The following is a 14,738-nucleotide window of genomic DNA, read 5'->3' as shown; positions in this document are numbered from 1 at the left end:
TAGCATTGCTTTGCATCACTTGTGGCGTCTGCTTGACCCTGCAGGTGGACTGGCACCGATCCGATAGCGTGGGCAGCATCCCCACGGCTGTGAAGAGGAGTTTGTGGTACACGCACGGCCAGGAGCTCCCTCCCAGCCGCAGCCATTCTCCGTCACACCTGCAGCTGCCAGCTGACGGCCTCTCGCGCTTCCTGCAGAAGAGGGGCAGCGCCAACAGCTTGGTGGAGGCGGTGAGCAAAAAAAAGCCACACAAAGAAATGAGCTTTGATTTCAGGATTTTCTCATGATTCTTCAACCGCTGATCTCAGGTGCTGATCTCCGAGGGTTTGGCAAAATACGCCAAGGACCCCAAATTCGTGTCCGCGACCAAGCACGAGATCGCGGACGCCTGCGAGATGACCATCGACGAGATGGACAGCGCCGCCAGCAACCTCCTGAACGGCGGGATGGACAACGGAAGCAGCGGGACAACCAGCAGCGGTGACTCCGACCCGGACGCGGGTCACCTCAGCGACCGCAGCGTCCGCGACTACAGCGACGAGGAGCCGAGCGCGACCGTCAAGCGTGACGAGGACCTGACCGACGAGATGATCTGCATCACCTCGCTATAGCGGCGCCTCGCGCTACGGCGACCTGGTTCCAAATCACCCTGCGACGGACTAAACGCAGACGGACAAGAGAACAAAGTGCCTTGTTTTCTCTTTCGGCGGCGTAGAAGGAGGACTGTTACTCTCTGCGAACACTGGAAGCAGAATGAATCAGGGTGGCTCCCACTCAGCAGGAATTCTGGAGACATCCCAGGGTTTTTTTTTTCCTCTCTCCGTGATTCATTTCACAGCCTCATGAAACCAGTTTAAGCTCAAACCCGTCCGCTTTCACGAATCAGCAGCCGAGAGGTGAAACATTCAGGGCGCATGTATGTCGGTGGCGAATGAAGCAACATCGGTGGCGATATCGTGGCGTCCATACTGGGTGAGGAGAACGTGGGCATTTTGTTTTAGCATAGTTTGGTCTGCGTAGTTTGAACTGTGCGACGTTGCACCATAGATGCGGTCAACAGTTCACAAATATGCAAGTCAATGAAAAAAGATTGCAGGATTAGGATTAGTGTGCTGTCCATCCCATAATTGATGTGCTAGCTTGCTGCCACTCTGCCCTTCAGCATGTTGTGCCGTCTTGCTAACGCTCTGCAGGAACCAGAATGATCGATTCGTTCGGCGTGTTTTATTCTCCGAACTTAAAGCAACCCTATTTCAGAGCTCCCCGTCGTGCGCTACTCACCCAGTATTAGGCGCCAATCAAATCTGACGTGTCCGCTCACACGTGCACGCTCCACGGTGTGAACTGTGTCGGGTTCATTCACAGGTTTGACGGATGTAAGAAGTGCTGTAGTTTGATGGCAGCTTTTTTCCTCTCTGTCGGCTAATGACACCAACGTTAATTTAATGTATGTAAAATAATTTGTAATTTTTTTTTTTTTTAAACCATAACCTCAATATTTACATTTTAACTGCTGCTGGGGATTGTCGCACCTTCCACCTCCAGTAGAAACAAATCAGAATCGGGTAACAGAATCAAGCTGCTCCAAAACTCGCCAATCGACTCTTCAGGGTTAAACTTTGCTGGTCTCAGCGTGAAACGCATATCAGCGACACGTTCCTCAGGCATATCCTTTGGTTCCACATGCACTCCACAACTCCCCTCTACCAACAACGGAAACCCAACATTCATGTTCCCGTTTCTCCACCTTGTCAAAATGAACAATGTTCTTTCAGGCCACTAACTTTTAACGTTCCACCAGAACTTCTCTTGGGCTCATTTCTAATTAACTTGAAAGGGAAACTTTACATCATTGATGATATATAAACTGCGATTTTGTTCCTAAATGTATGTAACGTGGTTTTTACATGAGATGTTGACATTGACTGTTTAATTTAATGTGTGACGTTTATTATTTTCGTGTCCCCACAAGAGATTTTGAAGGACTGGGATGATCTCAAATAGCTGCTATTTGTGGAGAACCCCCTGCCCATGCTCCACACATCCCACTGCCACTGGCTGTTTGGTGTAACACAGCTGTAAACACGCTTTCAGGTCTACAAACCAAAACTGGCTTGTCGCAATCAAAGTTCTTCTTTCCTAAACCGGTCTCTGCAAACAGAAGGGCTCCTTCATGTGTCAAACCAAAACCAAATATTGAGTCACATTACCGGGCACGTCAATATTCAGATATGATTCCAGATGTTTGTGTTTTCTTATTTGGAGCTTCAGATATGCATGGAATATGAGCCAATCTGAGCCATATATTGATACATGCATGACAATAGGGAAAAAGGAAAAGCCTCTCTGAACAAGTGACTGTGCATGAAGCTAAATATGAACATCTCTATGCAATATAGAGGCGTTTCGAGCTATTTGGAAAGAAAAAGTGAAAACAGAAACGGTGACTTCTTCAACCGCTTCGTTCCCCACAGTGGCCGTGTGCTGCCCTCAAACATCAAGATTAAAGCTCAAAATTAAATCTTGAAACATCATTTGTGCTAATGTTTGTTGTCATGGTTGCGCTGCACTGTTGTATCGACAGCGGCTTCACCCAAACCTCCACTGATGTAGGTAGTTGTAGTGCCATTTTGGGTGAATTGTCCCTTTAACGGATAGATTTCCTGATTTCCTGAAGGCTAGAATTGGTCCGCTACCCTGGGCCCAGATTAGGATTTTTATCGAAAATAGACAAAAAAAAACTTCACAAAGCTTTTTTTTGTGCAACTGACAGCTTTATTTTTGTACCACTTTGCTGCTTCACTGGTAAAACAATACAAAATCTGTACAGTGTTTGTAAAAATGTAAGTGACGAACTTGAAGATTTGTTTGCTTTCGACCAGTTCCTGGTTTGGAATTTAAAGACAACATAGCTCCACATCCTTTGTAGCATACGTGGTTGTACCTTCTACTGTTTTGTACCGACAGAAGACAAAACCTCTGTTTTGTACATTTGAATTCCTGCCTGAAAAAACAAAAACAAAACCACAACACACCTGAGGAGGATTTTTGTAAGTCGCGATAATAAAGTAACGAGAACAAAAGTTGGTCTCAAGTGTCTGATTACAGCCAAGAAAAGACAATAATACAAGGTGAAATGGGCCAGAAAGTCGACCGCCAGAACACGACAAACAACATCTGACATTTATGCTGCAATCCCGTTGTGTTTAAATTATAAATGAGATTTTGATCTTTCCACCACTCCATGGTTTGACTGGGCAGATCATCTCTCCCCCCTGGCTTCCACCATCACTGCTTCACCCTCTCCAGCTACATGGGCTCCAATACTATAGCTGTTGGAATTAAAGTTCCTCTATAATTTGCTTTTATTGTTAAATAAACACATGAAAAACAGTTTCAAGACACACATTTTCAGAGCGCTCGTGTCGATATGGCATCATGTATCAGCTGAAATTAACACAGCTAAACAGTGTTTCAAATTAAATTCGACCAGAACAACCCAGTACAGTAGCAGTGTTGTCGTGTCAAATATACAGCACCATCAGTCTTTAACGAGTAAACACACTAGTCGGGTATCTAAGGATATCAACTGGAGACAGTAAAGAATGTGAGAAATTATCGATATTGTCTGATGAGGAAACTAATGCATTGTTACTAAAGATGGATTTTAACTTAACTTAAGCTAAAAATGGAGATAATTCATCCTTTTTCTCTGTCATCTTCACTTGAAATTGTGGTGATTAAAAAGATCCTCTGTAATTACTAAATTAACACATAACAAAAAAATAAACCCACTTCAGCTGTAAGCTGATAAAGCTGCTGTTTGACAACAACTCTGACGATGTTCCGAAGTGTTCCGAAGTGTTCCGCGCTCTTTCCCCCCACCCTCACCTGCACCTTCACCTCTGTGTCTCCAGGGTCGGCGGCTGGTACACAGACACCCCCGAGTCCACCAGAGCGGGGCGACCCCTGATGATGTCAGCTGCCTTCTCCGCCATCATGATGGTGGGAGCGTTTAGGTTCCCGCTGACGATGCTGGGCATGATGGAGGCGTCCACCACACGCAGCCCCTCTAATCCCAGGACGCGCGTCTGCGAGTCCACCACCGCCGCGGGGTCGGAGGGCGAGCCCATCTTGCAGGTGCAGGACGGGTGGTAGGCGCTGTCGGCTTTTTTGCGGATAAAGGCGTCGATGTCGGCATCGGACTGGACCTTGGGTCCGGGTTGAACTTCGGCGCCACGGAATGCGTCGAACGCCCTCTGCGCAAATATCTCTCTGGATAATTTGATGCACTGCCTGAACTCCCACACGTCGATATCTGAGACACAAGAAGAGGAAGAGATGACTATTGCGACCTCGGATCGCTCCGGTGTTATACAGTTTAGTCGACTTCTACCAGTAGAGAGATAGTTAGGCTGCAGAATCGGGTGGTCCAGGGGGTCGGTGCTCTTCAGCTTCAACCAGCCTACACTTGTGCTTCTCATTGGTCCGACGTGAACCTGCAGCTCAGACAGAAACACACTCATTGAGGATTTGATTTCTAGGTTCTGAACTAAGCCCGGCAGTGGGTAATCACACCTGATAGGCCTCGATCTTGGAGGCAACCCGCCCGTGGTCGATGACCTGCGAAGGCAGAAAGTGAAACTGGATGTCGGGGTGTGTGACTTGCGGCCGACTGCGGATGAACCCTCCGCTCTCTAGGTGGGCCGTGGCTCCGTAACCTACGGGAAGATCGTCACGGTAAGTCACGTGTCGGGTGTGTTTTCAAGCAAATGACATCGGAAAACGGGTTGTTGACGACCGTGCCGGGCCAAAGAAGGCCAACTGCCCACTGGGCCCAGTATGGGAGCACCATGAGGAGACAGCTGGTCGGACTTAGATTTCCTCCAGTGGGGAAGTTTCCAACGGCAACCGAGGGGCTCACGTGTCGCTACGATCTAAAGCAACTGGTATCATAGTTAATTATGGTGTCAGCAACCCAAAAATAAAGTGAGCGCACCTGCTGCTGAGCGCCTTCTGCTGGGAGCGGGGGACGCAAGCACGGACTGGTTGAATATAGATGGAATAATGAGCAGAAGACGCAGGTTGAAAGGTTCATGTAAAGTTCTGTGTGTGACTGCGCTGAAATATTGTGACAGCACAACCACGAGAGCGAGGATAGCAAGACCTTCCTCACCGTGTTGAGGGAAAGAGCAGTCGGAGTGTGTGTTGGACCAGTAACTACGCACCAGTGAAGAGCGTGAGCCACTCCAGGCCTATTTTGACCATCTGGAAAGGTTTCTGGGCTTTGTACAGGGTGATGGGCTGAGTGCAGCGCTGCTGAACATAAACCTCCAAATGGTCCTGCAGGTTCCTGCCAACACCTGAGACACAACAGTGAGGAAATGTGCACAGACGCTTCGTTTTGAAGGGATGAGGTCTCAGCGGGACTAAAGTGTACCGGGTAAATGCTGAACCACGGCGATGTCCAGTTGTTTCAGGTCATCGGCGTTTCCCACCCCTGACAGCAGGAGGAGTTGAGGGGAGTTGATGGCTCCGCCGCTCAGGATCACCTCTTTTTCCGCAAACACCTGGATACAAGCAAATGTCTCTCGGCTCTCTGAGGTGAGGAACCAGCTCAGCTTTGAGATCAAAGGTCTCAAAGCTGGATTTCAGTCTGTTTTCAGTGCGTAAAGTACTCCCAGCCTTTCCCAGTTAATCAGTCTCTTATCATAATTCCCATCATTGAACCACATTGGTGTATGAACACTAGTAAATACTTTCATGACTTACAACCCTCAAAGTTCTGGCTAGATCTCAAGACTAGATTAAACTAAATAAACGAGGTAAACTAATAAAAAAGTAATTTTTTTTTTACAAATATCTGTCTGTTAAAATAATCCAGGGTTCTCACTCTTTTCTTTTGTCCCTCCTGTACGTACTCCACGCCCACAGCGCGGTTCCCGTCAAACAGAATCCTGCTGGCCAGGCAGCGCACCTCTGTCTTTAGGTTGGGTCGGCCCAGCGCGGGCCTCAGGTAGGCGCTGGCTGTGCTCCACCTCTTCCCTGCACAAATAATATCATGACTTACAAATGCTAAAGCAGTGTTCAGTGTTTCGAAAATGTCTTTTTTCACCTTTATGAATGGTCATGTCCATCCAGCCCAGCCCCTCCTGTTGGTAGCCGTTCATGTCGTCCGTGAAGGGGTATCCTGCCTGCTGCCCCGCCTCAATAAAAGCGTTGTGAAGAGGGTGATTGGTCTTCCCTCTGGTCACATGAAGAGGGCCGCTACCCCCCCGATACCTTCAGTCCAAACAGCCGACAAACACATCAGAGGAGGCCTCACGGTGGAGTTCAGTCATCAGTGATGATCAAAATAGGAAGTGTTAAGTTACCAGATATGGTCAACCAGACCAATCAAAACTAGAATTTACAAGGAGTCTGTAAAATGAAATGAACATGGAGGTAGGGAAGGTCGTCACCTGTTTTCTCCCAGCTCGTGACTCTGGGCTTTCCTGAAATAAGGTAGGCAGTGCTCGTAGTCCCAGCCGTCGGCCCCTTCTCTCTGCCACCGGTTGTAGTCTTCAGCGTGTCCGCGGATGTACACCATGGCGTTGAGCGAGGACGAGCCGCCCCAGACGCGGCCCCTCGGCCAGTACAACACCCGGTTGTCCATGTTGTCCTGAGGCAAAGTGTGGTAGTACCAGTTGTACCTGAAACGACAAGAAATACAATAGGAGGGCTGTTTTATAATCAACCATCCACAATCTTTAGTCATGAAACAACAAATGCAGTTTGCTAGAAATGAAAGGGATTTATTTGTATTGGTTCTGCTAGTTGGTGACGGTGTGCTGCTAAAAGAGTCGGCTGTGATGGAAGCGTAGAATGTTTCGACTGTACTTGTCATCGCAGAGGTTGTAGGTCAGCGCGGCGGGCATGTGCGTCTTCCAGGACAGTCGCAGGCTGCCCAGCACGATGTCCTTGGGCCCAGCCTCCAGCAGCAGCACCGATTCATGGGAGTCTTCGCTGAGGCGATTGGCGAGGACACAACCCGCCGACCCCGCCCCCACAACGACATAACTGTAGGAGGGCGTTTGCTGGTTCCGTTTCGATGCCGTAGAACTAAATGTTCGGTACTGGTCGGCAGACGAGAGGCCGGGAAAAGAGCACCCCCTGTTTTTGGTCCCGGGGTTACATTTACATCGTGACAAAAGGCTGAAACGGGCCCTGCTGGCTCGCAGAAATCTCCCACCAGTCGCAACTCTTTGAGGTCCAGTTTGGCTTATGAGAGCCAGAGGCAACATCTTGGTCCTGGACAGTTTTCCTCATTCACTGAGAATCACAAACACATTCATTAATGTCAGATTTCTTCACAACAGAGCTCAAATCCAGATCCTGGGTTTCACTTGTTTGGCTCTGATTTTTTTATTTGTATTTTTGAATTTTCCCCCATTCTCTCATTAGTACCCAAACCACAACAGTCTTCCTTTATCAGCAGGTTAATGAACAACTACGAATATCTAACGCTGACGGACCTGTGTGATTTATCATGGTCCAATCGCTCTAACCCAGCGAACTTGACCCTCTCTGCATAAATGTTGGACTTTTATTTAGGATCATAGACTTATAGCCTTTGTGCATTATTATTACTCTAGAATCAAGTCTGATGCCAACTCATACAGAGCTGGAACTGTAGTAAAATGTTTCCTCTGAGAAAAAAAAGACACATTAAAAGACTATTGTGCTTTGATTATGGCCAGCAGACAACACAACACTATCTAACTAGGTCAGCTCTGTCCGGTCAGAAAACCTAGAGGATATAAACGTTTAACATTCAGTTTGCGCTCAGCAAACAAGCAATAAATCCGAACTGCCCCACAAACCAACTAAGATTTCTGTTGTTGTTTCACGTTCACACTAAACTTTTCAAACACGGACCCTGCATATTTGCTGCAGATTCCCTCCTACTTTTTCACATTTCAGAAACATGTAAAGTTTCGGAGTAATTCAGAAGAATGAGAACGAAGCTGTCAGCAGCTCCTGTTCGCCACCTGCTTCCATGCAAGCGTCATGGGTTTTGAGCGCTTGCACAGCTCCGTTATATAAACTGAACAAGAAAAAGATCAACGTTGTTTTGATTCGCTCAGATCTTTGAGTTTATTGCAAACTAAAAGTAATAATACAATATCTAACTCTATAGGGCAAAGCTTGAAAAGGGAGCATACCTTCAACAGAAACTCGACACCGACCTCCAACCGAAGCGAGTCGATCCGTGATAAGGAGAAAGTTAAGGGAAACTCAACTTCCAGAGCTGATTAGCAAGTCGGAGTTCCCTTAATTTCCTCCTTAAAAGCTAAATGGAAAATAGTGTCGCTGGGTGGAATTTGCAAAGGTTAACGGCACAATACGGCAAAAAAGTAAACGAATCCAATCCAAATCATGTAATCATAAAATCGTGCAAGACATAATGTGACGTCAGTAATTGCACGACATCTATTAATGTACACATACATACAAACTATATTGCAAATACTGGAAAATTATTACCTGTAACTGTTTAAGAAAACCGTCGAAGTTATGGACGGTTTTTAAAGACATGTTCGGCTAATGTTGATAACAGGTAATTATCTTTTGTAATAATTGGGACTGATCATAAAACAAACTACTATGTTATCTAAGATTATATAAAACGCTCACAATGTGGGGGGAAAGACCGGGGGCTTTGCTTCTAGTTATTATTATTACTGGTGTTCTTATATTACTATTGATAATGGATGTAGCAGCAGCATCAGTAGTAGTAATAGTAGTTAACCAATATTCAAAGTTTAAATTTTTTACGGGATGTAGCGCTCCATACTCCAGTCCTGTAGGGGGCAGTAATCATCTCATGAGCTCGTAAGAATGTCGTGTCACGTGATCCAAACAAGGAAGCGTCTGTGCGCTTGCAAGAAAATCCATTCAAAGAAACCACTTTTCATGACGTCTCATTATTCATTTATCAAACAGTGTTTGGTTTTCTTATATTAGAACATGACTCAGGCTGATAAGGAGCAAGACAACGGGAAGGAGAAAGAAAAGGAACGAGAGAAGGAGAAAGAGAAGGAGCAGCAGCGCGGGGTGAAGAGACCCATCGCTCCTCCGACCATCCCAGAGCCTCTTCAGGAGGTGAGTTAGGAATATAAGAGTTTCTGCTGCTCTTACATGGTGCATGATGTGAAAAAAACATAGGTAGATCACGTCTGTTTTACAGGCTATGTCGTAACAGCTGAGCGAGTTAAATTCCTCTTAGTGATAGATTTGAGATGCAATGAAAGTGTAATAACTCGTCTTTCCTCAGTTAATGGTAAGAGAAACCTCGAGGAAACGTGCATTTATTGGTCCCACCAAATTGCGTTTTTCCCCAGAAGCCACAAAACCACCTTTGCCATTTGCATATTTTTGACACGTCAATGTCAGTCCAAGAAAACGGGTTGATACATTTCAATATCACTTGTCTTTCTGATCCACACATTGTAATGCTTTCCCTGACAATCCATCTCTCTGTGTATGTTTCTAACAGCAGATACAGAGTAACTTTATTGTTGTGATCCATCCCGGATCGAGGACACTCCGCATTGGCCGAGCAACGGACACTCTTCCAGTAACAATCCCACACGTAATAGCTCGGAGACACAAACAAAGTGGACAGACCAGACACGAAGATGCCTGGTTGTTAAGAGAAGGCCTAAATGTATGTTAGTCTTCAGCAAATACACTCACGATCCTGTCTTTTACTTGCTGAATTCTTATGGTAACATTTTTGTATCGTTAGATTAATTGCTGTTTTCTTCGTGACAGAAAGCAGAGAGTAATGAGCAGAGACAGAATGGACTTAAAATGGTTGACCAGGCTATCTGGTCCAAGAAGATGTCCAACGGGATGCGTAGGACACCTGTTTCAGCTGAACAGGTGTGTATCAAGAAGAGTACATTGAAAGTATTGCAATATTTTAATAAATGGTGTGATACCATTCTAAAAACTTTTACAGAAAATGCTGATGTTTATAGACAAATATGTAATGCCCTTTTCATGTGTCTATTAAGGCCAGAGCTTATAACTGTCAGATCCGTCCAGCGGTGTTAGACACCAGCTCCAGGGTCAAGTGGACTAACACCAGCCACCAGCCACCTTTTTTGGTGGGAGAAGAGGTCAGAGGTCGCCGAATATAGCAGAACTGTTCTATATTACAACATTTCTAATTTGACATTTTTCTTAATCTTCCAGGCTCTTTATGTGAACCCTTCAGATTGTTACAACACCCACTGGCCTATGGTCAGAGGCCAGCTTAATATGCACACTGGTCCCGGGGGCTCGCTCAGCGCCACCCTGGCTGACCTGGAAACCATCTGGAGTCACGTCATTCAGAAGCAGCTGGATATACCTCTTAAAGATTTAAAGGTGGGGGGAGACACATCTTTTAGTAATATGTACATTTACTTTGTGTATTACATTTTTCTTACCTTCCAGTATTACAGGTGCATCTTGTTGGTCCCTGACATTTACAACAGGCAGCACATTAAAGAGGTCGTCAACATGCTACTGCTCAATATGGGCTTCTCAGGTATTGTTATGCAAAAATGTGTAAATATCCATCTCCCATTTAGTGTGGAGTGGCTGATCAATGTTTCTCTCTTGTCCTCACATTTCCTTGTGTGCGCATAGCTATCATTGTGCACCAGGAGTCGGTGTGTGCGACATTTGGCAGTGGCCTGAGCAGTGCTTGTGTTGTGGATGTGGGAGACCAGAAGACCAGTCTGTGCTGTGTTGAGGATGGGGTGTCCCACCGGAACTCAAGGTCGGACTGAGTCATTTATGGCTATGAGTTACTTACTTTTTACAGAACTTAATTGCAAATGATGGGGCAGATTTAGAAATGTAATCCAGAACTGTGATGTGTGGTGTATGGTAAAAGAGGGCTGTGTTATTGTTCCCAGGGTGTGCCTGGCGTACGGCGGCTCAGATGTGACCCGTACTTTCTTCTGGCTCCTGCAGAGGGCGGGCTTTCCCTACAGAGAGTGTCAGCTGGCCAACAGGTTGGACTGTCAGTTGCTGCAGCAACTGAAGGAGACGCTCTGCCATCTAGAACAAGTGTGTGTTGGTCAGGGGGCGGGGTCTGAGCAGAAGAGCTCAATTAACATATCTGCATCCTTAGTTGTTTTCCAACTCATTTCTCAAGAACCGACTCAGATGTGTCATAAGTTAATGTTCTGACCCCAGGACATATCAGGACTACAGGATCATGAATTCCAGACACGTTTTCCAGACGCACCGGCACTTCTCTACCAGGTCCGGCTGGGAGATGAGAAATTACAGGTACCTTGTTCAAAAAATTTGGCTTCCTTGGCAGAATTCAATTCATTGCTCATTGATCTATTTATATGCTTTTACCCACATATGTAATGTTTTTACATGTATTAGGCACCAATGGGTCTTTTCTACCCGACCACATTTGGAATCGTAGGTCAGAAGATGACCATTCTTCAGTACCGTTCCCAAGGTGACTGCGAGGATCCTTATGATGAACATTATCTGCTTGCCACACAGAGCAAACAGGACCAGGTAACAAACAGATACATTCACCTATCTAATAAGTCTGACTTTTATAAAAATAGGAAATAATCTTCTTTTTAGTCCTCTAAATCAGCTGCGGAGAGGAAGGCTGTTTCTAGAGCAGGAGGAGTTTTGGAAGGAGAGATGAGCAACCAGGGAGGAGTCGGAGAGCTTTCTGGGGGTAGTGCTGTTCCAGGAGGGATGAAAAGTGGGGAAATGGAGGGTGGTCCTGCCCAGGGGGAGGGCCTGATGGGAGCTGGAGGAGAGGGGGAAGAACCACTGTCTGCTCACCTCTCCAGGAAGAGCGCCATCATGAACCAGCTTGAGAGTAAAGCTCTGGGCCTGGACAAGGCCATCCTGCACAGCATCGACTGCTGTGGTGAGAAATAGAAGTGAGCAGAATGAGTTTCAAGAGCAGATGAAGTGTTTAAACGGGATTGTTTTGCGCTCTCTTTCGTCCTGCCTTTTCTTCGACAGCGTCGGATGAAACCAAACGAAAGATGTACAGCTCCATCTTGGTGGTGGGAGGAGGACTCATGTTTCATGGTGCACAGGAGTTTCTGCTTCATCGCATCATCAACAAGATGCCGCCCTCCTTCAGAAGGCTGGTGGACAACGTGGAAATTATCACAAGGCCAAAGGTAACGTAACACAAATGCTAATGTGTCATAACACGGTCTGAACAGAGTGGAATTAGGTCGGGGGTTAATCCACAGCGCTGGTCCGATCTGTAAACATTACAGGACATGGACCCGCGGCTAATATCATGGAAGGGAGGCGCCGTGCTGGCATGTTTGGACACCACCCAGGAGATGTGGATCCACCAGAGGGAGTGGCAGCGCTTTGGTGTTCGAATGCTCCGCGAGAGAGCTGCGTTTGTTTGGTGAAACAGAACAGATTCCACTTAAGAAAGTTAAGATACGTTAAGCTGAGAATGTGGCTTTGTGGGTTGTCATCTGCTCATGTAATAGGGAAGTACAGACAGTTTTGGCAAGGTGGCACATTACATTTAAGCATCATTACTATCACAAATTCACACTGAGGCACTTGCTGCCCAGTTTCTAGTTGTAAATAAAATATTTCCTATGGAAGGATGACCTTTTTGAATAAAACATTTTCCAGTTGGATTCACAGGTTAAATGTTTTATTGGACCAAAGAAAATCCACTTTTCTTTTGCTTCATAAAAGCAAGATGTGATGTTATAACATTAAATAACAATGAAGTAACAATTTTAACATAAAGGTTTATTTAAGTTTAACAAAGTTTTATTAAGCCCATATAACACTAAATGTAGACAAACTAATAATCAAAGATGTCGGCTTGATTTATAGCAGAAAGTGATGTAGATAGCTGCTGCATCAACCAGTCTGGCCCCTAAATGTAGGAATTCCCAGACAGGCATCAAGAAACTGCTCAAAGCAGCTGCAGCTGGTGAGAAGGGGCGTCAGCACTATGATGTCTCTCTGCTTCTACAGGCCCCACGCCTACACTGCACGTGTAGGCATTTACCTGTAAATGATAAAAGTTACAATCAGTGTTGTCGTCATATATATCTATAGTCTCTGTGCCATTTTAAATGGCTCATTCAATAAAAGCTCACCTTCCTCATCCCCCCATTGGTGGGGCATTAGGCCCTCCACCATGGTTTATTCTTCCCATCCTCCTTCTGCCGCCAGGGGGTCCAGGAGGACTGAATATAAAATAGAAGCATAGGTTGAACTTAATTTTAACGGAATACGACTGCAACTCGGTGTGTTTCATCCTAATGAATGGATACGGGGATGTCTCCAATCTGTGAAGATGAAGGAATTCCTGAGGTGCAGTAACCTACCCTCTGCCATCGCTGAAGCTCGTCGAAGGCCTTCCGTCCTTTGTCAAGTTTGGGTCAATTATTGTTCTAAAACTGAGAGAAATAACACTGTTATGGGACGATAACGAGAGATATTTGTAATAAACCTTGTATAAAATCTGGGTGTTCTTGGCAGAATTTAAAAAACTGAAAATGGAAAATTCCCAAGAATCTTTTCAACCCTAAGTGTATGACACTAAACTTGTTTTAAAGCTAAAGAAAAATACTTACAATAGGCCGATAAACTCCACAGCTCTCCAGAAGAGATCGCCCAGGTTGAACAGTCGCCATGGTGACTGGCTCCTGCTATCCAGGACCTGACCTGTGAAAGAAATGTGTCAGAAATTTAGATGACGTGGGACCGGGACGGTCAGGACACGCTTAGTTATCAAAAGTAACTTAAGGTTGAGTCCCCCATATTACATTGGTGCTTACAAAGGCAAAAGTCCAGCTGAGATACGTTGCCTTAGCTTCATACATGAAAATATACATCCCAGTAGCTAACTATGAACGCTAACATTTAACACAGAACAATGCAAATACCAGGAAGAGTCAACCTATTAATACTGAAATGAAATATAAATTCAACCACAATAACCTTGCCGAGACATTTATTGTATTTTCAATACTATATAAGGTACCTAAAGCGAAACATGCTAATAGACTAGCTAAAGGTGCTACTATTAAATTTTCATTGATTCACAGATTTTTATTTTGAGAGTTTAAATAGAAATAAAACATAATGTTGATACAAAGAATACTACATATATGTTTTTTCCAAATTAAGCTTCACACAGTTCAAACCACTCACCATTGGACACGTACACCATCCTTCAAAAGCTAACGCAAAGGCTGTGTTTACTACTGACGCAACACTTCCGGGTTCGCTATTTGTGCAGGGTTCGTGCAGCTGCAACTCGTGTTTGCCGGAAATTGAACTGGTACATCCGCTCATTTCAAAATAAAAGCCTCCAGCCCATTTAATGCAAAAACGCAAAAACGTGTTTGCTTTAATAATTATGTATACATACACGCACACGCACACGCACACACACACACACACGCGATATTTAATTGTATTGCTTCTGAATGCTTGCGAATTCATGCTTACTATTAAATTACAACTTTTGCAAAACCCGTTTCTGAATTTTAACAAGATGAAAGGTAAGTGAATCAAATTTTTCTTAAAATCTTAAAATTTTAAAATATACCAGATAGCGGTTGAAACCCAGAAACATTCAAATACAGTCAGCCGCTAGAGGGAAGCAGAGATAATAAAATAAAAACCATTTGCCATATCGTTTCCCAGCAGTAACATAT

The 14,738-nt window shown here is 45.1% G+C and overlaps 4 protein-coding genes across 28 annotated transcripts in view; 2 read left to right on the top strand and 2 right to left on the bottom strand.

The window, feature by feature from the left end:
* Positions 1-3,083, top strand: part of cacna1db (calcium channel, voltage-dependent, L type, alpha 1D subunit, b) — a 46,136-nt gene extending 43,053 nt beyond the window's left edge. For all 23 annotated transcript variants that reach the window (XM_057041819.1, XM_057041828.1, XM_057041829.1 and 20 more), the window contains 2 exons: positions 45-230; positions 309-3,083. In XM_057041819.1, the coding sequence (XP_056897799.1) occupies positions 45-230; positions 309-611 (489 nt within the window). In that variant the 3' untranslated portion in view covers positions 612-3,083. The remainder of the gene's footprint in view (positions 1-44; positions 231-308) is intronic.
* On the bottom strand, positions 2,864-8,341 carry chdh (choline dehydrogenase). The gene is made up of 10 exons (XM_057041839.1): positions 8,205-8,341; positions 6,880-7,311; positions 6,462-6,692; positions 6,116-6,282; positions 5,894-6,045; positions 5,441-5,570; positions 5,229-5,363; positions 4,579-4,721; positions 4,397-4,499; positions 2,864-4,318 (listed from the first exon to the last, which is right to left on the bottom strand). The coding sequence occupies exons 2-10, from the start codon at positions 7,281-7,283 to the stop codon at positions 3,900-3,902; spliced, it is 1,884 nt and encodes a 627-aa protein (XP_056897819.1). The 5' UTR covers positions 7,284-7,311; positions 8,205-8,341; the 3' UTR covers positions 2,864-3,899.
* Positions 8,342-8,872: 531 nt separating this feature from the next.
* On the top strand, positions 8,873-12,701 carry actr8 (actin related protein 8). Of its 2 annotated transcripts, XM_057041836.1 has the most exons (14): positions 8,873-9,144; positions 9,539-9,709; positions 9,817-9,927; positions 10,062-10,166; positions 10,243-10,416; positions 10,486-10,579; positions 10,681-10,813; positions 10,953-11,106; positions 11,236-11,331; positions 11,437-11,577; positions 11,650-11,947; positions 12,046-12,209; positions 12,312-12,451; positions 12,564-12,701. In XM_057041836.1, the coding sequence occupies exons 1-14, from the start codon at positions 9,010-9,012 to the stop codon at positions 12,631-12,633; spliced, it is 1,986 nt and encodes a 661-aa protein (XP_056897816.1). In that variant the 5' UTR covers positions 8,873-9,009; the 3' UTR covers positions 12,634-12,701. The 2 variants fall into 2 exon arrangements, with proteins under 2 accessions (XP_056897816.1, XP_056897817.1); XM_057041837.1 differs by having other exon boundaries at positions 12,312-12,701.
* A 91-nt stretch (positions 12,702-12,792) lies between these two features.
* On the bottom strand, positions 12,793-14,345 carry selenok (selenoprotein K). Of its 2 annotated transcripts, XM_057041852.1 has the most exons (5): positions 14,230-14,345; positions 13,650-13,740; positions 13,401-13,472; positions 13,170-13,259; positions 12,793-13,078 (listed from the first exon to the last, which is right to left on the bottom strand). In XM_057041852.1, exons 1-5 carry the CDS (start codon positions 14,246-14,248, stop codon positions 13,075-13,077), a joined length of 276 nt encoding a protein of 91 aa, XP_056897832.1. In that variant the 5' UTR covers positions 14,249-14,345; the 3' UTR covers positions 12,793-13,074. The 2 variants fall into 2 exon arrangements, with proteins under 2 accessions (XP_056897832.1, XP_056897833.1); XM_057041853.1 differs by lacking the exon at positions 12,793-13,078 and having other exon boundaries at positions 13,175-13,259; positions 14,230-14,299.
* Between the last annotated feature and the right edge of the window lie 393 nt (positions 14,346-14,738).

The sequence above is a fragment of the Takifugu flavidus genome, chromosome 8 (genome assembly GCF_003711565.1).
Source record: "Takifugu flavidus isolate HTHZ2018 chromosome 8, ASM371156v2, whole genome shotgun sequence".
In the NCBI taxonomy this organism is placed as follows: domain Eukaryota; kingdom Metazoa; phylum Chordata; class Actinopteri; order Tetraodontiformes; family Tetraodontidae; genus Takifugu; species Takifugu flavidus.
This window is presented reverse-complemented; position numbering and strand designations above follow the sequence as displayed.

What these genes read in the sequence shown, in the direction of transcription:
- chdh (XM_057041839.1), bottom strand. Translation starts at nt 7,283, where the DNA reads ATGTTGCCTCTGGCTCTCATAAGCCAAACTGGACCTCAAAGAGTTGCG. An exon ending in TACAACCTCTGCGATGACAA is followed by an intron (nt 6,693 to 6,879) that starts GTACAGTCGAAA and finishes TTGTCGTTTCAG; the next exon opens with GTACAACTGGTACTACCACA. An exon ending in GGACATGACCATTCATAAAG is followed by an intron (nt 6,046 to 6,115) that starts GTGAAAAAAGAC and finishes TTATTTGTGCAG; the next exon opens with GGAAGAGGTGGAGCACAGCC.
- actr8 (XM_057041836.1), top strand. Translation starts at nt 9,010, where the DNA reads ATGACTCAGGCTGATAAGGAGCAAGACAACGGGAAGGAGAAAGAAAAG. An exon ending in TCCCAGAGCCTCTTCAGGAG is followed by an intron (nt 9,145 to 9,538) that starts GTGAGTTAGGAA and finishes TGTTTCTAACAG; the next exon opens with CAGATACAGAGTAACTTTAT. An exon ending in GAGAGAGCTGCGTTTGTTTG is followed by an intron (nt 12,452 to 12,563) that starts GTGAAACAGAAC and finishes AGTTTTGGCAAG; the next exon opens with GTGGCACATTACATTTAAGC.
- selenok (XM_057041853.1), bottom strand. An exon ending in GTGGAGTTTATCGGCCTATT is followed by an intron (nt 13,473 to 13,649) that starts GTAAGTATTTTT and finishes TATTTCTCTCAG; the next exon opens with TTTTAGAACAATAATTGACC. An exon ending in AGCTTCAGCGATGGCAGAGG is followed by an intron (nt 13,260 to 13,400) that starts GTAGGTTACTGC and finishes TTTTATATTCAG; the next exon opens with TCCTCCTGGACCCCCTGGCG.